We start from the raw sequence: 23,137 nt of genomic DNA, 5'->3' as shown, positions 1-23,137 counted from the left end.
TCATTACTCTGAGGGATTTAAACTTTCTTATGCAAATACTTGCCATCTAATTATGCTTTATAGCCACAATATTTTTTGGAAGCTAGCCCATACAATAATTTTCCTCCAAAGCCCTGTATGCTCTATGTGCACTTTCCTAAAGGGGAATTTTCTCCTATGTGTTTAATGAAAGGAAAAACCTGGCAGCAACAATTTAGGCTTCTATTAGAAGCTTTCTGCTGCTATATGCCCCTGCTCTTGTTTTCCCAATTATTTGCATGTGTGTATTGTTAAGGTGTCCCAAAAAACATTTTCTTTTTATTTGTACTCCCTTCAGTCCAGGTGAGAGGAAATGTGCTGCAACTAAATGATTTTGTTACATTTGTTGATCCCTCAAAGATCTCTCAATGAGGCAACTATTGCAATAAAAATTCAAGAATATTTTATTTCATGATTGATATGAAACATTTACAAAATGTTCATGGAAGTATTCCATTAACCAGGAAATCCAATCATTTTTATTTTAATTGTGAAGTACTTAAAGGTAATGGATAGCTAATCCTGGCTACAGAATATTTGTTGTATGTGCCTTCTTTTAAAGATGCACAGTGCAAGCTGTTACACAGGTAGGAACAAAACTGCATCTTGAGCACATATAGTTTTGTGGAATGAAAGTTTTTGTGATCTTTGAGGACAACTCCTAACCTCCATCAGTTTTCCTACCTGAGCAAGGGTAGGGCTTTGCTATGGGGCTTGGGACAGCCTGGGAGAAACAGTGAGCCTAAAATAACAGCATGGGTGGAAAAGCCTTTCTGAGGTAAATGGCCAGGTTCTGCCCTAGCTGCTGCTGGAGTTTGAATAATAAAATTGCAGTTAGATGCATCTTCTTGATCAAGAAACTTAGATGAAAATAAATGTCATAATATGTTTAATATAAGACCAAAGACCAGAGCTTATTTTGGGAAGGAAGCTTCAGGCTAATATTTTTCTGAATCAGACTCTTTAGCAGGGTCTGTTGTGATAGGACAAAGGGAAATGGTAATCTAAGGATATTTAGAGCAGATATAAGATTTTCTTTATTATTATTATTATTATTATTATTATTTTATGATAAGGATGCTAATGCATTGGGATAGGTTGCCCAGAGAGGTGGTGGATTCCCCATTCCTGGAGACATTCAAGGTTAAGCTGTTCAGAGCTCTGAGCACACTGATGTAGCTGTAGATGTCCCTGTTCATTGGAGGGGAGTTGGAGTAGGTGATCTTTAAAGGTCCCACCCAACTCAAATGTTTCTAGGATTCTATGATGTTTATGACCTACAGGAAAGACAGGTGATTTCACTTATCCCTGTTTAAAAACTACTTAGAATTTGAAAGGAAATCAATTGTTAAAAAAAAATCTTACTAGAAGCAAGACTGATATGAATGGTCTGACCTTGTTTTTTACTAAAACTTTAACAGACTCAAGGAAGAGATGCCACGCAAAACTGCTGTAAAGACTCCCTTATAATTAAGTTGGTTTCAGACCATTACCTGGCACATCACCGTCCTCCACTTCATAAAGCTCTTTTTCCCATTTTATGGTTGGTTTTGTTTGTAAATAATCTGTAGAGTTCAATTTTGTTCCTAGTGTTAAAGTAAAAGTCCAAGTGTTCTCAAGGTATGTATCAGGAAAAAAATATTGAATGGGGGAGCAAAGGCCTGAAGCTAAAGCCTTTGTGTCTTGACTTTCCATCAGTACTGAGTACGTACAAGAAAAATGCTGATATTTGGGGTAATTTGTAGTCTTGTCACTTCTCTTTTTTTTTTTTTCAGTTTCTTCACTGTTATGCAATGCAGGGAGGAAGGAGATTCAGTCCATCATGGGCTGCAGGGCTGGAGGCACTACTCATTCAAAAAACTCAGTATAGTCACCAGCTCGACTGCCTCCATTGCACAGTCCTCTAGAAATAAATCTGGGTCCCTGGGAGGACAAGGCTTGCAGTAGTTTTTTGTGCAGACAAATTGCTGAGCATGTTTGTCAGTAGCATGCATGCTTTCTGTCAGATTACTTTGTTGTCGATAGCAAGGCAATTAGCATGGCCACTATATAGCTTAGAGGAATACCCAAAATGACATGGTGGATTTTCTTACATCTCAGTGTGTGTATCTAGCATTGTAGGTTTCTTAATATCATATAATACTTCGTTATTTCTTACAGATCTTGATTCCAGTGTTCTTGATTTGAAGAATATTTGTCTTCTAGTGTATGAGGTAGAGCCTTCAGGATAGGTACCTGGTCAGTGTATTTGTAGGTAGTCATATACTTTTGAGAGTCTGACCCAAAGTCTAATGGGCCTGACAGAAAGTTTGTGTCAGGTTTTGAAAATGGATTCCACGTGGGCTCCATGATTTCTGAATCACACCATTGGAAATCTAACAAATATGGTCCTCACAGGACCAAGAGTTCTATTATTAAAGACTGTATTCTTTTATTATTTTTAATGAAAAACAGCATGAACTGTTACATTGTGTTTCTTTTCACAGTATACTGGTGTTATTTAATTGCTTTAAATTGAAATATTTTAAATTGATTGACACAATCTGTCCACATCGTATCTCCATGAATATTTATACTTTATTTATGTGACAGTATATGTTAATTGATTTGGGCTTTTGTGAGCCTAAGAAAAACATTTCAAGATGAACTGAGGAAAGTTCTAACAGTAATGCACATTATGAAACTAACATTGAAATATTATTAAAGATAGGTGATTCTGAACGAATTGCCATGTTAGGTAGATAATCAATACTACACGACGAAATTCCACAGTTTATGAGTTTGCTGGTGGTATACGTACATATATATGTATATATATTATATCTGTGGTCTATCACTTGCTTGGCTTAAGATCTAGTTGGACTGAGTTTCAAAATATTCTCCCAGAGCTAGACACTTAGATCCCACAGGAACTTTAGTAAGGTTTGGGTATCCAACTGCTTCAGGCATTTTAAGAAGTCTAACGTGAACATTCAGGGCTTTCAAAGGGGAGATTAGCGTACTACAGTCACCTCTTCTCTTTTTGTTACGGTTGATTTTAGTATATACATTTAACTTTCTAATTTCTAATTTGAAAGGAAAAATTTGGTTGAATGCACACATGATTTCAGCTGACAAATAAAAGCCTGTTGTTCCGTTGCTTTGCTTTCTGCATCGCTAATGTGCATGCTCAGCTCTTGTTTTTTTTTTTAAATAAACAAAACATGCTAAAGATGCAAATATTGTACTGCATAAACATCCTTTAAAAAACAAAATGTTCTAGTGGTAGAAAGGGAAGAATTCTCCTAATACCAAAATGTAATGTATTTTTTATGGAGAGGAAATAAAAGTGAAAAAGAGGTTAACTAAATAGCTGCAGAAGGATGGATACAGTACAACCAGGTTAGAAAACTTAACCTGAAAAAAGGTCACAATAATGCATCTTCTAGCCCACTGATTTGCAATTGGTGACGGTTTGTGTGTTTGTTTGTTTGTTTGTTTGTTTTTTAAAGAGCATTTAGCATATTACAGCATTACCGTAATGTGATCATTTAATAGTCGTTAAAATGGTATTAGTGTTAGGATTGATTATTTATTAAAAAGTCTTCTATCTACATGAGGCTGCAAAAGGAACAGATATAAATACTGCGTAGAATTCCATAAGCAGTAGTCACTGATTTATGTGAGGGCTGTTTTTTGTAAATGGAATCAATCATTTTTTTCTGTGTGGTGGAGGAGTTTCCAAACGTCCTTTAGATAATGCTTTTACCTATGTGTTCTTTGGAGTACTTAATGACCTTAAAACCATGTGAGCTAACACTAAAATCACATCTTTAGCAACACCAGTATAGCTCCAGATACCAAACATACATTGTCTAATTCATTAAAAATGACATAGCAACTACCTTCTCTGTTGCAGTTCACTAAATGGTTTGAAATTTTGCATACAGAACACATAACTACACTTAGTGTATGTCTTGGCATGCACACAAACAGAAAAAAATTTAGAGATTTCAGAATGTTATTAGCCTATCGTAGGCAGATTACGTTTAATATATTTTGGTTTGAAATCTATGTGAGCCAATTTAAAATCAATAATTCTGAACTAGTGGATAATTCAGAGGTTCATAATCAGGAATTTGTAGATCATCTGAGAAATCTGTTGACAGAATGTGTAAGTCTCTATAATCTTCCCTCTTCGGTGTCTGCAGCAGGATAAAAGCTATATCAGTAGGCTTGTGGAATATCAATATATTCCTTTGTGCTACCTACCTGCAGTTCAGCCATATGGAGTACAACCACAGACCTTTGCATTGAGCCATTCCCATGGAGTAGTCCCATGGATGCTGTAGTGGTTGATCACACATACACTTATTCTTGTGACCAGGTATTTCTAAGAACAAATTTTCAGAATAAATGTGAGATTTGTGGGATAGAAACAAGTGAATATGACAGAAGTAAGCAGTTCTGTAGATTCTTACTTACAGGTCTTATGGGTTGGTTGAGTTTAAACATAACTATTTATGCTGTAGCAGTGGGATCCAGAAAAGTTCCTGTCCCACTGGATTAGGTAAGAGCCAGCTCCCCTCTCTTTAGCAACTTCAGGCTGCTAAGACTATAAAATGGAGAGGAGAGAAAACAACCCAGAGAAGTGGAAAATCACTGGGGAACTTTCCCTGAGGGAAACTTAGTGAGGAGGATTGCTGTTGACTTTAGCGGAACTTGGATTTCATCAAAAATAATGCTTTTCCTCCAGTCATACAGGAGGCTATGGTGAACTCAGGAACTGGTCTCACACAAATCTTCTTCCAGTGTCTTGATTGCCGCATCATTTTTAATCTGTATGCTGCCTTCAAGACAGATTAGGGCAATTTTTAATTGAAAATGTGGTGAAAGAGGAGAGAGAGGAGGACAAGCAGGGGGAACAGGGAGAAATAGAGGAGAATAAGTAGAAAGACAGCTGATCCTTTACCTGAATGTGGTGGCTAATAGTAGACACTATGGGAGAGCTGGCCCTTTGGGAGATGTTTAGAGCTGGAAAACGTTATTTGAATTTTGTTTAAATTGAATTTCCCACTGATTATGGGAAAAACTAAAAGAGACATAAGAACAGTAACATAGAATATTAATAAGCAGTCTTTTTTGAAGAAGAAGCAGCTCAGTATATAACTGATGACATTTAGCCAGATTTCTCAGCAATGGTATCTTTATGAGAGAGATGACTGGAAATTATGGGGACATTTGCTAATCACACTGCACTTTACAGGCATTAGCAGCCTTGGGTACTGGAGGCAACTTGCCTGGGCACATGTCACAGCATAGTGTTCCTGCTGACAGTACCCAGCCCCGCTTGTCCAGAGCCACCAGGAGCTGTGCAATGCTCACATGTACTTAGTGCCCATTTTTACCAACAGTCATCAGCTAGAGCTTTTGTTGTACTTGGATAGCATTGCTGTCTGCCACTACGATACATATCCTATGCAAAGATATCCGATTTCTTGTAAAAGGTTTATTTTTTATTTGAATTACTAATATGTCAGAAGAGTGACTTCGGGTTACTTCCGAGTGTCAGACTGTAAGGATTTCATTCATTAAAATCTTGACTTTTGTTTGATGTTATCTCTGTCTTTCTAGCTATTTCCAAAGCTTTTTCTGTCTGGGATATCAAACGTTTTATGAAAAAGGAAATATCTCAGGCTCCATATGCTGCAGGTTCTTGACCCACTTGCTTTTATGTCCTGAATATGATTTTTTTATCTGTGGAAGACAGATACAAAATTTAGCTATTGATGGATTAGGAAACCCAACTGGTTCTGCTTAAGTGTTTGAGACATTTGCCACTGGCTTTTCTGAGAGGGAGGCATGAGCCATGGTTTATTCTTACCTAATCTTTTCATAGCTTTTGGGTAAAATGTTTTTATATATAAATTGCAAAACAAGATATTTTAATTCTAGGATAACTTTCTATTGAATGAAAAAGCTGTGACTGACTTTCCTATTTTTAGGTTGTGAGGGGGATAACTCAACATTATGCCAACACAAATAACAAAACATTTTCTGAGCACATACTTTGAAATTTTTTTTCTATCCAGAAATGATTACGAATGCTTGGATTTATTTTAGTGCAAGACCAAAACCTCACTTATGGATCATATTTTCTTTTTTTAACTGATACATTTATCAGGGAACTGGTGTGCATTCTTGTATGTTCACTACACTGCAGTGTGACACTGAATCCAAAAGTGAATCTGAGGCATTATAACCAGATTTCCTCTGAACCCCACAAGGTTTGAATTTTTGCTCTTATCATCCTTGATTAGGGACTATATGCATTTTTTATTTATTTTTTTACCTTTAGTGGGCTGATAAACTAAAAACTTGTCTTCTCTGGAAATACAGAATTGTTTATCTCTGTTGGCACAACCAATACAGTCCACTTCTTGCTCATATGTGAGTGGATGAGCACTATCATCAGGCAGTTCTCACTTCGCAGCTCTTCACTAGTTAGAGCAATTTCTAATGTTTAGGCTCTAAGTTTTGATGCCAGCTACTCACTTTAGGCTGATTTATTTAATATTTGTAATGCTAGATAAAAGAATTTATCTGTTTCCAGATAGGAGCAAGATAAAATAACATTTTTTATTTATGATGTCAAAACTGATGGCAAGTCTCTTTAAGAAAAGCTCTTCACATGTTATTGTATTTTGGAACTGGGACTTGATTGCCAGTAAGATGCTGCTTTGTGTCAGAGATGGATGAATCTTTCACCACTAGCAGATCATTCCCACACTGCACTGAGACAGAAGCATGTTGAGTTATCTAGCGTGAAAACAATATTTTTTTGCCTGTACCAAGCATGTCCTGACTTGGGACTGAGCAGATCTTGCCTTGATTTGTAGCTGAGGCATGGTTGTGGAGATGGGAGGTGATTTCAGTATTCTCCAGACTTAAATGGCTCACAGACACGGCTGGTGGGCTGCTGTAGCTTGTGACCTCGAGTTGCTGTTGCCCACACCTCTGCATGTGCTAGCTGCTGCATTTTTAGACCTAAGGACAAAAACAGTGGTGTGGAAAAGGGAGAAGCCCAGTGTGAATGTGGATGGGACAAGACTAACTTCCAAGAGATAAATTTATGCAAGAAGCCAGGGTGTGGAGAGCTGAACTAGAAGAGTGGCAGCTGAGGATATGAGGGTGTAGAGCAGTCAGACTGAGAGGTTAAAAGAGAGATGGCAGAAGAGTGGGTGAAGAGCTGGTGGAGAGACACTGCTGTCAGATGAGAACCTTTGGGAAGAGGGAAATCCCAACGGCAGTACATTCATGTTTTCTGATAAAAATACTTCTTAAATACAAATGTAGCATCTATAACTCAATGAAAAATAGAAAGAGAGCAAGTAGCAAGGGGGAAGTTGGGATTGGTAGTGAAAATGAAGAGAGGCACTTTAACAGGGACCTGATCATAATCTCTCTCTTTTGCCTAGCCCCTGACAAATCATGTAACTTTTACAAATTAATTCCCACCTATCCTTGTGTCATTGCTGGTGGAAGCTGAGCCAGGGAAGGACACTACCTGGTGTAGATTCTAGGTGCCATCTAGGTGTGATCATTATGCTACAGCATAAAATTTAGGTGGTGGTATTCACTCCACTATAGCCTATTTAGGAGAGAAGTAGACTATGCTGATGTATGGCTAGAGGGTCCTTCGGTAGAACTTTTTGTGTGCAGTGTAGTGCAATTTGAGAACTCTGTCAGTGGGGAGGTTTGCCCTGAGTGCCTTCATTCATGGGAGGAAAAACACAATACCTGTTTGTAGAAAAGGCTTTGTGCTTTCATTTGAAGTACCATTTTCATTTTTCCCCTCAGAAATTCTTTGGTATAGTATGTGTCACCTGCAAACAGCAAGAATTAGGTGAATTTGATTATATAGGTTCTGCTCCTGCTGTGAAGACATCACTCATGCAACAAATCTCTTACACTGTCAGCCAGTCCTCTGGGTTGACAGGGATAACAGACTGGCACGTGGGGATGCTGCCTCCAAATGCAGCTCCGTGAGCTGCCTAGGAAGAAAGGCATTTTGATCTGCATCTGGAAGAGGGATTTTAAATCTTACCCATGTGATCTATCATTTATTTTAAGGGTTTTTTTTTTTGAGAGAGAAGGAACTTTAAAACCACCAAGTAGCTCACTGTAAATAAATCTTAACAAATAGAATACTTGTATTTTTAAATCTGTAACAGAGTTGAAGGATGTTTTGTGCAGCTGGAGATACAGGAATTACAGCAGTGTTTACCTTCATCTGCAGCACAGGCAAGCACAATACAAATCTTCTTATATAATCCAATAAAAATGTGGTATGCCTGACCAGTAAAGCTTTCATCTCTCATAAACTTTTACTTTTTAGATTCATTATACTGTTAGAATCACATAAGACTAGTTCATTGATGGATCCCAAATAGCTTCACTGGAAATTTTTATAGGTAGTCATGACAGATGAATGATTGCAAAGATGGTTCTCTTGAGTTATATTCTTCTTTGAGAAAAATTATCCTCTGTTCTCTGCTGCCTACTCATTTGAATAAAAAAGATAGGTTTTTTTTTTTAATGTTATAGCTAATTAATGTGTGTGTAATTTGAACAAATTACAATACATAAATAACTGTGGCACATTGGAATGTATTAGTTTGTAATAAGAACAGTCACTCAGCGTAGTTGCAAGTTCACACATCAGTGTGTCGTTTTGGCAGTTTTCCAAGTGCATACTATCAGCCTCTTTTTCCTGAACATTTCAGTAACAGCTAATCAATTGCAAAGCAAAAGCTCATTCTCAGCTTATTCATTATTTCATTTCCTAATGCCATGCTCATACCATAGGCCATTTTTTGTCTGAAAACAACATCGCTAAGTCTGAGGAAAGAATATAAAAGAAAGATGTATCTGAGCTGAGGTGTTTGGCATTAATGCTGCCTCATCAAACTTCACATGCACCCAAAAAAAAAAACCAAGGAGAGTAACTAAAGGTAATTAAAATCAGACAGATATTCAATAATATTCTGCACTGGAAGAATAAGCAAAGCCATTCTTAGTTCACATAAGATGGAGAAAAAGAAAAAAACAACAACTTACAGTATTGGATTAATTTAAAGAATTAAAAATAGAAGCAACTTTCATTCTTTTCAGGCCCTTGAGTAAAGCTGATGATATTTTTGGACAAAAGAGAATCAATAGCATGCCACTTTTTGTACATACTGAATGTTAGATAGTTAATAATTTAAGAAAAAAAAAAAGTTTTATTGCTACACTTAGAAGGTCTTTCCTTTTGTCAGAAAAGCAGCCAAGTTCAGTTTTCTGTTGGATATTGCTTTGTACACTCAGTGAATTAAAATGGCTTCTTCTCAACTGAAAGTGCCTTCAATTTGCAGAGCATCATTTTTTGAAAGCCTTGGTAGGAACTATGTCAAAGATATCTTGAAATATCTCTGTCTTTCAAAAATGTTATTGGATTAAGAGTATTTGACCACATCTTGAAGAGAAAAAGGGGACTGTACCAACAGCAAACTCAAGCAAGAGTGGTTGTGCTTGCTTAAGCACTTGACCACATCTCTGCTCAAGGGAGTCCAGTGCAGAGCAATGAGAGCAATGACGGCCTGCCCAGCCATTGCTTGATGGCTGTGATTTGCACCATGGGAAGTTTCGTTTGGATATTAGGAACAATTTCTTCCTAAAAAAGTGAAGAGGCATTGGCACAGGCTGCCCAAGGAGCTAATGGAGTCACTGTCCCTGGATGTGTTCAAGAAAGGTGTAGATGTGGTACTGAGGGACACTGTTAGTAGGCACAGTGGTGTTGGGTCGATCGTTGGAAAAGATGATCTTGGAAGTCATCTCCAACCTTAGTGATTCTATGATTCTGTGGTGCAGCTGAATAGCTGTAGCTGCCATCTGCAGCACTTCTCTCTGGTCAAATTCCTTTATCCTTCCATCCTGCCAGCAGAAATATGTATGTTTACTGGAGGGCCTTAATAGTGACCCAAAGTGCAGGGAGACTGAGGGGCAGCATTTGGAGATCACATCTGCTTTGCTGTGCAAAGGCTGCTTTTTGTTCTTCTCCTTTCATTTGATCTGTGTTGCTGCTAATATACATATTGCAAACTGTTTCTCCCCTCCTTTTCCAAGTTTTACAGCTTTGGAAGGAAGGATGGGCCCAAGAGAGATGCAAATCATTTCCTTGTACCAGCCCCAGTACTCACAGATGCAGTGCTACTCCCATCCACCCTCCAGCAGCTCATGCCAAACTCCATCTCTTCTAAAACTCACACTGCAGCTGTCTCAGAGTTTGGTTCTCTCCCAGCCTTTCCCTCTCTTCCACATCCCAGAAAACAAGACAGCTCCAAGTTCCAACAGAGCTTGTCTCAGTTTCTGTTCATCCGTAGCCTTCACACTAGTGTTTAGTCCAGGCCTATGTTCCAGATGTTGCTGTATGCTATATATGCAGGTTTTGGAAGAGAAGGAAGTATTTTTTGTTCTACAGCTATGTGAGCAGTTGCACCATACATCAGAGTAAGTGCTGCCGAGGAATGAAAATACAACGGGACACTCAGACAGACAGACAGCCTCTAATTTGTGCCTTTCCATTATTAAAGATGAGATTTGTCATGCAAAGACACTGCATCCGGTGCCTGGGTTTTCCCGTCATTCTGAGGGACCTGGGAAAGTGACTGTGATGACAGAGATAACACCAGTCAGAGCTTGCATCAAGACCAGGCGTGTAATCTGCTCTGTGTTTCTCTCATTCATTTCATCAGCCAGCAGAGTGGAGGAAGGGCTTTGTTGATGTGTGCTGTGTTACACCCAAAACTCGTTCTCTTTCCTTTCTGGCCCTATGTCTTCTTTCCTTCCTTCCCCTCACTTACTTGCTCTGTTTCTTCAGTTGTCTTATGCTCTCTTCCTCACTTGCATTTCATTTTCCATCTGCTATGTTTTAGGCATTTTCTTTATGTTTCACCATTTAATTTTCCCCATCTTTCATGCTTATTCTCTCCCCTGACTGTATAAAGCAGCACTCTCCACAAACAGTAACATGGCTAATCTCCACTCACACAAAATGCTCTTCTTACGCTTCAGACTGTGCTTCCTCACAGTGCCAGCAATTTTTTGACACGTGTGCCCAACTGGCAATCCATAGGTGAATCTCCAGGTGAAACTATAGGTGTTAACCATTCCAAAAAGACCCTGAAAATATAACCTGTTCAACCTGAGCAGCAGTGGCAAAGCAAAGCTGTCTGATGGTTGAATCCTCTTAAAGAAGGAGAGATGCAGACACACAGCATGAGTAACTTTAAGTGGGAATTTAATATGCCATCATTGATCTGATGTCAAGCAATGGAAAGTTAAAGGGTTTTTAATGGGTGCATGAAGTAGTGTGAGGATGAAGCTGAGATCCTTTTATGTCTGTGAGCAAGGGAGGCCATTCTGCTGTATCACAGTCATGCATTAGTGAGAAGATAAATGGCCTACAACATTATTCTCTGTGAGTCACACGTATCTGTATTTAAATTACAAAAGTCAGGTCCACTCATGTGATAATTAAATTTTAATAAAATAAGAATAATTTATAACATTCAAATCCACTTTATAACTTACTGAGATAGCTAACCTCCACACAGCTTCAGTACATGGTACAATTTGCACATTAGCGCAAGATTTTCTGCAAAATGCTGAAAACAACATTGCATGTAAGGGATGTAGATGCTTATTTTAAGCACTGAGTTAGAAAATTGTGGTTTCTAGAAATATATGCAAAACTATTGCCAAAATAAGCATTCAGAAAGTTGTTTCAATATGCAGCTGCATATAAACACAGTAATTAATATACACTGGGTAAATTTACAACATCTTTTCTCACTCATAGCAGTGAGATTGAAGTTGCAGATTTCAGACAAAGACTCAACAGATCTTTAAGCTGCAGCCAGGGCTCAGCTGAAAGCTGTCTGGGAGAGCGTATCTGCTGCTTGGCTTGGTCTTGTCTCTGTTCCTCTGAGCTCTTTGACAGAGGGAGCGTTGTTGGGATCACCCCCCTCTTCTAAGTGGAACTGTTACTGTTGCAGACCTGCAGCATTGAATTCTGGCATGCCAGCAGAGAGTTAAATCAGCTTTTCATGTTTTCAGAACACTTTTCACACCTTTCATTTATCCTCACAGTCCGGCAGGTAGGGAGGGAGAAAGCCATTCTGCCCAATTTCTGGCTAAAGGAACGCAAGTGAGGATTTTGACATTTTTTCTCAGCAGAAATCAGTCAGTGTCAGCTTTACACCTCACACGCCATCAGCAGTCACTCATTGCTCTAAATGCTATGTTTATCCTGTGCAGCAGGAGATCCGTGCTCCTTCTGTCTAGCTTCTCCTCTGAAATAAATCAACCGTTTTTCCCTCTCCTCCAGCTGGGGTGATGCTGGTCCCTGAAAGGCAGACAGAGGATGGGTTTGAGGAGCACTTCGGCTTGAACTACTTGGGACACTTCCTGCTGACTAACCTCCTCTTGGATACGCTGAAGCAATCAGGAACGCACAGTCACAGCGCTAGGATCGTCACTGTCTCATCAGCCACCCATTATGTAGGCAAACTGCACCTGGACGACTTACAAAGCAGGTACCGATCCATGTTGGGGACTCATTGATTTGCAGGAAGAGAGTGCAGATTAAATAGTGGGTTTTTTTCTGATTTTTTTGTTTTGTTTTGTTTTTAATTAACAGTGCTTCTCAAGCAATTGCTTACACCTTGAGCAAAGCTTGCAGTCCCTTATTACGAATCTTGAAACCTTGCTTCTCTCCCAGTGATTGCACTGCAGCAGTTGCTGTGGTGCAGTCTGGACTCCTCACTGCCTTATCATGGAGATGGAATACATGGGATGTTTTAAAAGGGCTGGGGTGAATGCTAATGGGTTTCATCCTCATGCAAGTTCTCTCCTCGAGGTGAGACACAGCAAATGATCCAGATATCCTTGTTCAATACAGGACAATTGGACTAGATGACATGTAAAGATCACTTATAGCTCAAAAGGATTCTATGCCCAAGCCCTGCTTCTTGCCTGTGTCACACTCTGCCCTTCCCTTTGAGGGAACTGAGAACAGGGATGTCATTTGAGATCCCAGCACTTTGCTTGTGGCCTAGCAAGGTCCACAGAGCTGCATGGCTATATTCTGCCCAACTGCTTTCATGTAGGGAAACTGTGAGGTAATATCTATCAATCTGGGATGGTGGTAACATGAGAAGGACATCAAATGATGTGGTAGATACTTCTGTGCAGAATTGTTTAACTAATTGAGGAATGAGCAGGATAACTGAGATGATACATTTTAACATCACTACATGCAGTCACATGTGAAAGTGATGCGCTGATCTGACCTGGCCTCAAATCAGATGTCTCTTCTGATGGGCTCCAAAGAGTTGCTGCTTGCACAGAGAGACTCTGGATTTTATGTCATTTCCCTGAAGAAATTCTACCTCACTCCTTTGGCAAGTATTTCAGCAAATCTATAGAGGCACCTGGCCCGAGGTTTCTTTCTGGAACAAAGGCTGAAATTGGAGGGCTGGGCTGTTTTCACTGCACTCATTTTACATATGAATGCTGCATTAAGCATGTCAAACTCTGTGTTAGACTTCTGATTACATACTGCAGCATCAGTTTCATTACAAGCACATTGCTTAAACTCTGCAGGGTTGTAGCAGTTTAATCTCTTGCTTGTAAAACAACTGCAGGAAATTATCCTTACTCTTCACTTGATGTATATATTCATCATTTCTGATGTGCATGTGGCTGGATGGCACCACACAAGGGGACTAAGGGGAGTGTAATTAGTATTTCATTGGGATAAAGTGCTGAATGCAGAATTAAACATGGTTGTTGCATGGCTCTAGATAACTAGTTTCTTTGATTATAGAAAAGTCTTGTGCTGTGCCTCTTTAGACTAGGATCATCCTTATCTGTGATTCATTATTATTAACTCATATTGTAAAGGAACTAGAGATGTTTTAATTAGAAAAATTCAGGCTGAGCACGAGCGTGACCAATCTTATGAAAAGAAAAATATATGCACCAATGAGATTTGCAGCTTTTGTGCCAAATCTTTACCTTCTGCATTTCTGACACAGAGGAGTACATACTCTGGCTAATTTTATGCTCCCTTTTCCATGTGGATGCTTTCAGTGCTTTGAGGGAGGCAGCAGTAGCTGCTCCCCCAGGTACTGGGCTTTCCCAAAGGCTTCCAGAAAGGACTGCAAACTCAGCTCCAAACCTCTTCTTTGTTCAGGTGGAAGAAGACACTCCTGTTGTTTTTAACCTAGCTGTTGATATGCCCCTGCACGGGTGAATAGTTTGCTATTTCATAAGTGGTCCTGCTGCACTCAGTAAGATTGCTGGTGCATTCAGGTACATGTCTACAGCATGAGTGAGTGTTTTGGCAGCCCTGGAGGGCTGTTGCAGGATGCCAAGGCATCGCTTGACACTGTGAAGCCTTGGAGATTCCTTGTGATTCAGAGCAAGCAGCATTTAGAAATTCTGATGGATGCAGTAAGGATGTCCATGGCAAGCACTGTGATATGACAGCATCCCATGGACTGATACAGGTTTCCAATGATGGCATCTTTCATTTTTGTATCTTTTGAAATGTAAAATATTCCTTAAACAAAAATTGTACTGTCTTTTCCTTATTGTGACTCGTTCTAGTTGGCTGTAGTTTATTTTGTAACATGAGTCTATGTTCCTTGATTGATGAGGAGTTCTAACCTTGCAGGAAGGCAGCCAAACAATTTGGAGTCATTTATTCACATTGGAGAAAGGGAGCTATACTCTGTGTTGGAGAAATTACCACTGGCAGCAGACTGAATTGTTTACCATACTCTTGTCCCATTATTTCTTGATTTTGGTTGGGTTAGTGTCCAAACTGGAGGTGAGTAATGGTGGAGGAGGAAGGAACTATCCATCACATATGGCAGAGAAGGAAAGGCAAAAGGACTGCTGACATGGTGGAGAAAGTAAACCATGGTGCAGTTCTCTGCTTTACGACAGATTTTTTGTGCAATTGTTCTCCCACTCAGGAGACTCTGGGTTGACAGTCACAGCTGTGGCCATTGGTCCCAACTTGCCTTGCTTGTGCTTGATGCTCAGAATTCTGGTCTGAAGCCAGAAGTCATCTGTATCACAGTAACCACAGGGCCACATCAAAACAAATAACTGTCAAAATGTCATACCTGGGAACAGCATTAAAGGCAGCCTTTTCTATTCTGTTCCATGTTTCCTCTTTTGTTTTTGTTCTGCCGTCTTACCAGTCTCATTCATCCTGTTTTCTCTTTTCAGCTCCTTCTTGGTGGGAATGTTATTTTAATTGTTCCTTGATTTTCCTTGAACACTAAATTATTTTTCTTCTTTTCGTATATCTCTTCATGCCTGCCTGCTTGATTTCTGAGTTTTCAGTTTTATATCACCTGTATCTTTTCAGCTTTCTTTCTCTCCACTGCCTTTTCCCTCTCTATCTCATCTTTTTTCTCTTCCTTCTTCATCTTATTTCTGCTCAACAGATCATTTTCAACTCTCCATTTCTTTTCCGCTTATCTCATGCCCCCAGCCCCAGATCCCCAGTCCTGTTTCTCTCCTGTGAGTGTCATTTTCCCTCCTTCTCACCCATCCTCTTCCCACACATACCAGTGAAAGAGACACAGCATGGGTATACCAAGACAGGACAGAGCTTGTTCCAAACTGGCAGGGCATAGCTTGTTTCATGTGTGTTATTGAAAATGTAAATGCACAAGAGCAATGACTGTTCTCCCAGTTCTTTTGCTGAAGGTTATATGAAGAACATCAAACACCTTTGTGGTCTTTTAGATCCAGACCATTTTCAACAGAAATCACATGAGTTGACAAGGGCATCCCTAAGGCAAATCATTCTCCTTCATCCCTACTTCGAATACCAGTGTTTTCGAGGAGGTGAAAGTTTAACAGAAAAGCTATCTGCAAGCATTTCAGCAGTGGTGATCTAAGCAATTGCATGCTGACATTTTGCACCACAGTGGTAGCTGTTATGTCCTTTTCTCCTCCTTTGCCTGCTTAAAATGCTTTCTAAAGTGAGAAAAGAAAAAAGTAGAGCCATGACAGAATATGGCTGTCTGGCCTCAGCAAACGTTTGAAGAATGTTGTACCATCCCCTCCATTTGAGATAGGTTTGAACAGCACAGGAATTCATGATGCTCTTACCAGGCTAGAAAGGAAGGCGCTCTTTCAAGTATTTCTCCTAACAAGATAAGAAGGATATTTTGGAAAGTGAACAAAAAACAATCATACTCCCTTTCCCAGGCTGTTGGTCATACTTAAACATGATACCTTTCCCAGGGGTTAGCATCTCTGTGTGTTCTGTCTAGCTCTTTCTCCATGACTAACGATTCCTTTCATCATCCTCTCTTTTTACATGCCAAATGGTCTCTGTAATGCTGTGAATCATGAATTTATGAACTCCCCAGCCATAGTAATACAGCTACTTTTCTGGTTCACGCCGCCCATATATTTAGGAACAGTTAGTCATACTTTTTCTGCTCTCTTTCCTCTGCTCTGTTACTATGAAAGGAGCTGACTTTTTGGGTTTTTGTTTTTTCAGTTTTTTGGTTTTTTGTAACTCTCCAAGTTGGTACAGTCCTCAGATAATGTCTGTGTTTCTTCCCTGTAAACTTAGTGCATGAATCATGTCAGAAACAACAGAGATTGAAGTGATAAGAATTGCAAAAATCCCCAGCTGCCACATCTGTGTCCTAACTGGTGTAAACATAGGGCAAAAAAAAGCTGTGCAGGACCTGGGAAGATGCTGGAGAGATGAGGCAGTTGCAGTTCTTCTCCTCTTGCAATACATTTCACAGAGAATGTGTCACACACTACATGGAAAATCTGTCCTGCAGTGTCTGGAGCCTTCCTGTTCTTGAATAGAGACTCATTGCTTTCTTCTTGATTATATTCAATATTTGCTGTTGAAATTAAGTTTAGGTAGAAAGATGAGGATCGTGTCCAAAGCTTATTCCGGAGATTTTGAAAATATTGTCCTCAAACAGCAACAAAAAGTTAAAACGTCACATTATTTTTGAAAATATGAATCCATTTTTCAGGTCAAATAATATTTTACTTCTAATTTCTCTGTAATTATCCTTAAATGTACATCATCTTTCACATTTTGCAATATAATGTTGGTCAAAATGAAATTACACGCATTCAGAAGACATTCTGTTAGAGTAAGGTATCTTCATGGTTTCAAATGCCATTTTTTCAGATGGGCATAAATGTAAAACTTTTTTTTTTGTTGTTTGATTATTTGCTTCGGTTTTGGTTTTGGTTTGCTTTTCTTCTTAATGGTTTGCTGGATCAACACTTTTTCATAACTGTTTTGATTACCTCCCATGCCTTTTCCTGACTAATCTATCACTAGTAGTTTCTTAGTTCTCTGACTGGAAGACATTATGGAATGTAATACATCTTCAAATCAAACAAAAGCAAACGTTAAGCTGACATATTATAGCAAGGTAGTACTCTTTCCAGTTTTTTAATAATAAAAGAAAATCTGTAAGAGGAAGAAGGAGGGATTTTAAATATTACCCTTTTATTCATTAATCCATTTTACAGTTACATATAAAGAGCACTGTTACTGCTCTGATGCTTAATAAAATTCTACAGACACAATAGAAATTGCAATCATAAAAGATTATTCTAGTTAAAAAGATAGGTACATGTAATCGTACATTTAATTTCATTTAGGGAATATATGTTTTTTGCACTGTATTGTAAAAACAGCTGCCCCACAATGACTTTTGTTGCATATTCTTGATCTGTTTGCAAAATAAATCACATTCCCTTGACAGAAACCAATGCCAATTACAGCACACCGCTGTATTCAGTTAAAATTATCATTTCTTCTTCAGCTTTCCTAGTTTTCATGCTTACAGTTAGGCGATAAGTATTCCAATGCTTAATGCATCCACGCAAGTGTATTTCAGTCCTTTCACTATAAATTCAAAAAGATTTTCTGCTTTGCCAAATGATTCTTTGCTGTTGCAGCAGTTAGTATTAATTGCAAGAGTACTAGTGAAGGCTCACATCTCAAATCAATAAATTAATTAAAAGCAATAGTTAAAAAATAACTATCAGATTAGAAAACCAGTTTGCTCATCGATTCAAATATAGTTTTAGTTTGTGCACAGGATATCTCTTCCTTATGTTGGTGGTTCCAATAGGTGGCACCATAGGTGGTTCCAATCCAGTCCTGCAGCCACTAATGAAGAAATATTTAATTTGAGATGTCAGCTTTGGAAAGCTTAATTTACATGTATTGGTATATTTTCATTCCATTTAATCAAAATACTTTTAAGGTTCATTGGTTTTTGAAGAACAATAATATTGTCTGACTACTATCACGTCAGATTTCAATGTCTTCAGGGAAATTAAATGTAGCTACTTTATGTGTCACAGTGTTAAACTCCTTCTTGTCTAAAAGGGATTAATGGTCTTAGCAATGCATTGTTAATAATGCTTAATGATTTAATAGGACAAAGTGCTTCTGAACTAGTTCAAAACTATGACACACTTGAAGACATTAGATGTATGGGTGTTTCTGCTATTCAACCTCTCTCTCTTTGGTGGGTTGAGCAGGTGAAAACTCTTCCATTTAGCACTCAGGACAAGGATCTCATAGGCACATTGTTTTCCAGAACGTCGGACGGTTCAGTGATAATGTGAAAGTTAATGGACTGCACCAGTGTGACAGAGAAGGCAAAAGGGAATTGCAGAGAGGACAGAGTGGAGACAGATTGTCACTCTTGAGAGGTGAAGGTTAGTTTAACATCCCCCTCTGAGCAAAACCACTGATGAAAGCGAAGTGAACCTTAAAAGCTTTGGAGTTCAGGTTTTGAGCACTTATTTCTTTTAGCATTCCTCTCAATTGCTCTAACTGCCACTATCCTCACAATGCTATTTCAGCAGTACTGTCCTTTGAGCTGCATGGTGTACCTGGGGAGAGCGGTACAACTGCCTGTGAACCCCCAGAATGATGTGTTAAGGGAAACAGACAAAATGCACAGTATGTCACACATAATTCTTGTCTGGGTTCACCTCTGCTGTTGCTGCTGGTTCTTCACAAGCACACATGCCTGATAGCACCAAATGCATTAAGGATTACAAGGTGAAATAGGAGACAAAGGCAGATTTCTGCCTTTGCAATTAAATATGATAACAATCTTTACTCTGCTCTGCATCCTAAGCTCTCTTCTTTCAATGAAGCAGAATATTCTTTGTCCAAAACAGCATCATTACTTGAATACATACATCTCTGAAGAAACACTGGTCTTTTGATTGAAGAGTTTTCTTCATAAAACACAATTTCTATGAAAAATAAACTTCCTAAATTGGATCAGGCATTGCAAAAGTCAAATATTGTAGCCCCCAGCATTGCCAGAATGCCTTACAGTCATCGTAGCTTCACTGAGACTGACTTCACACAGCACTGTCCCAGCAACTCAAGACCAGCTGATGTGCCTTAGGCTCACAGTGTAGTGTAGGAGCCGTAATACATCTCTGCAGAAACGTCCCCATGAAAGTATGGGGACTTCTGCTTGGCATCTTTTCTTTCATCAGCACAAACAGGGGAGTCAGAGTTCGATTTTCATTACGGAATTCATTTCATGGTGTTCCAGGGTGAGGTAACATTGGGAATTTAAAAAAAAGAATAGATTCTGAACCAAAACCAAACAACTCTAAGACAAGATGGTAGAGAAAGTGATTGCTGTCTCTGTGCCCTATGGTGTTTTGAGATAAACACTCTGTAATTCTGGGCTACTCTGGACTACTAGTATGTTCCTCGTTTCTTTTAGTTTGAGGAGAGATTTCTATAGCTAATGTAGCTCAAGGGGAAACTGAAATGACACAGTGAAAAAAGACAGTGGCATAAAAATCCGCATATAGTGGAAAGAAGTGATTCACAGGTCTGCTTCTACTGTATGCTGAAGTTCTCTTGGCTGAGGCCTTCTGTCTTGAGCCTTTTTATACCATGGGTGCAGAAAATATTCACTTTTTAATCTCTCCTATACCTGCTGGAATTTCAGCTGTATTTCTTCTTTTACCTAGCTGTCTTCCAACAGAGGGGGAGACTTTTCATGACTGTTTTTATCCGACATTCTTTGTGAGGTTGCTTCTCACAGTGATTTAATTCATGCACTGGGTTTAACCTCTCAATTTGAAGCTCTGATATTTTTCTTGTTTGCATGTAAAAAAATTGTAAATAGCAGAAGTTGTAAGATTGTTTCAACAAATGAAAAAACCATTTTGAAATTACTTTGGAGAGTCAGAGTTGATAATGCTGTGTTGCTTCTCTGGTAAAAGAGTGATGGTACAAGATTTCTCACACAGCATTGTCATTGTCTTGGGAGAAAAGTGTATTTTGCTGTCTCTATGCATATCCAAGCCACTTTTCCCTGGTAAGGCAGACTAGTCCTGAAGTGTGTCAAACATTTGCTCTTGCAGAACACATTTATCACTTTCCAAAGTCCAAGGTGGTATGGTAGGTTCAGCCCATCACAGAATGAAATTTTACATTATCTTCATAAATTTCCCAACAAATTTCATGCAGTATACCTAAAATCTGCTAGCTACATTTGGTAAACTGTGCTGTACTTGAAATGTCAGCATTTTAGTGTGTATAACCATGCTCTGGAATTCCCTATCAACCCCTGAATGAAAAGCTGATCTGCAAAAGGCTACACCAACTTTAATATGATTTTAACAGAATGGAAATAAGATTTGGAATTGTTTAAGTCATTACTGCTCCATTTTTGAGCCCTACATCCATTGTTGTAAAAGCAAAAAATCATAAGAAGACTCCTCACTACCTTCAGCTTGATAGCTTTGTTGCAGGAGAATACAAGTGTGTAGAGAGAGTGCCACAGAGCTCTTCCTAATATAAATTCAAGAGATAATGTTGAAAGATGTGTGACAATCTTCAATAACCTAAGATCCATATTATCCAAGAGATAATATGAAAAGATATGTGTCACTGATATTTGCCAATCACTCAGAAGAGGCACAAAGACACAGAATGTAGGTCTTGGAGCCTTGTTCTGTTTTCTGGCTGCAGCAATGCAAAGACTCGCTTACTTCTATTTATTTATTCATTCATTTGATGGTGATTTTTAATTGAATGAAGAGAAACCATTATGTTCAAATGCCACTTCAGATATTAGCCAGTACTTAACACACCATCATATGAACAGAATGTAGAAAAATGTTTCAGGAGAGGCAATTTATTTCACTCTATAAAGCGCTATTATTTCTGAGAGAATGGAATTACAGTGATGGCAACTTGAACTCGTCATCAATATTTAAAATTGACAACAACAACCAAAAACACCCTCATATTAAAATTAACGGCAATTATTCACAAACAGAAAAAATAGATTATTTTAAATGTACTGATTCTGCTCAGACTTGGAGATGATCAACCTCTTGAGTCAATGCTTCATACATTTGAGAAGTGTGTTAAGCACAGAGGAGTGAAGCTGCACAAAGCAAGGCGGTCAGTAGAGCAGGAGGGCTCTTACCTGCTGCCATTAGGAGGAGTGATCAGCCAAATGGCAGTGATGTTTTGATTCCATCCAGATGACAGCAATGCCCAGAACGACAGACACTGGTTGTTTTGCTTATTAAAAATATTTGTTTAGTAAAGACCTTTCTTCAGTAAACGTTGTACTCCAAAGACAGTAGGTTAATTTAGGTTCACTCTTCGTTTCATACGTGCTATAAATGAGGAGCTAGTCACTGAATACTGTGTATTCGTGCAGTGAAAGGATGAAAGTTGGAAAGCCTGGCTTTTTGAAAAAGATAACCTGGCTTCCAGCTCCTATTGAAATCTGATTGAAGCACAAAGCAGCAGTGGCTCTCTTGATGTGAGAAGGGTACCTCTGAGCAGTGGTTACTCAGAATGGGAAGAGCCTTCCAACCTGCCCTACATGTGTAGTCTGTTTCTGGCTGTCACAGTAATACTACCATGACCAGCTAGAACATGAAGAGTTTGTTTTTTAGCTTGCATAAAGCTGCTGATCATTTCACCTACTAGACTTGTCTTCTTCCTTTCCAACATGTCCATCAGAGGTTCACGGAGGCTCTAAAGCTTGAACCTCTATTTGCTCCAAATACAACTTCCAGTGCATTCAGTGGGAGTATGCTAAGGGGTAACTAACTATAAGGTAGGTCATAGTAACATCACTTGTTAACAAGACAACTATGTATAAAAAATAACAAAATATGAATAAGCAGAATAACAGAAATCACCAAGATTGAAAAAGACCTCCAAGATCATCTAGTCCAACTGTCCACCTACCAGCAATATTTCCCCAGTAATATGTAAACATTTTATATTTTAGTTGTGTTTGATATTGCTTTTTGGTGGTAATTTGGTAATTTCTCCAATTCTCTTGTCTCTCTCTTTTTTTTTTTTTTGTATTATATGAAGGGAAAATCACAGTTGATGTGGCTCAGCAAATATGTTCCTGGGATAAATATATATAGTACTGTCAGGAAGTCTGCTTAAATCTATTAATTAATGTTAAGGACTCAAGCTGTGTCTTGTTTGAGGTAAAAAAACTACCTATGATAACCAGAAAAGATATATCTGTATTCTGCATTATATTTCTGTAGTTGCTTTAAAGTAAACTGCAAAATCTATCAAAAACCTTGTACTGCATTCCCCAGAGAAAGAAAATTTAAGACTGTGAAAGCTTCATGAGTGCTTAATAATAGTCTTTTATATTCTTGACTAAGCAGTGGTGATGATATATTGCAAGATTAATACATAAATCATTAGGAGACTTAAGTCATTTTAATACATCAAGTCTGTACTTTGCTTAATTCACTGATTCATCCTAAGGCACACATTGAAATTTTGTGTGGCCTTTCATTATAAGCCCCAGCATGTCACCCACATTTTGCATCACTTGTCTTCTAATGGAGTGCATTGCAGTCTGGCTGTTCTGCAGTTTGATCTTAAAGCTCTCTGCCCTCCAGGCAAATTAACACACGGGAAATTGGGGAGCGTGGTGACGGCTGAGAGGAAGATGACACATGCAGGAGCAGT

The 23,137-nt window shown here is 38.7% G+C and overlaps 1 protein-coding gene across 1 annotated transcript in view; it reads left to right on the top strand.

Moving 5' to 3' along the window:
- DHRSX (dehydrogenase/reductase X-linked) overlaps positions 1–23,137 on the top strand; it is a 158,005-nt gene that overhangs the window by 102,804 nt on the left and 32,064 nt on the right. The window contains exon 5 of the mRNA XM_065741264.1: positions 12,428–12,635. Coding sequence (XP_065597336.1) covers positions 12,428–12,635 — 208 coding nt within the window. The remainder of the gene's footprint in view (positions 1–12,427; positions 12,636–23,137) is intronic.

Source organism: Cyrtonyx montezumae, unplaced genomic scaffold (assembly GCF_038088225.1).
Source record: "Cyrtonyx montezumae isolate F1298 unplaced genomic scaffold, pur_monq_1.0 scaffold_3, whole genome shotgun sequence".
NCBI classification, from domain to species: Eukaryota; Metazoa; Chordata; class Aves; order Galliformes; family Odontophoridae; genus Cyrtonyx; species Cyrtonyx montezumae.
This window is presented reverse-complemented; position numbering and strand designations above follow the sequence as displayed.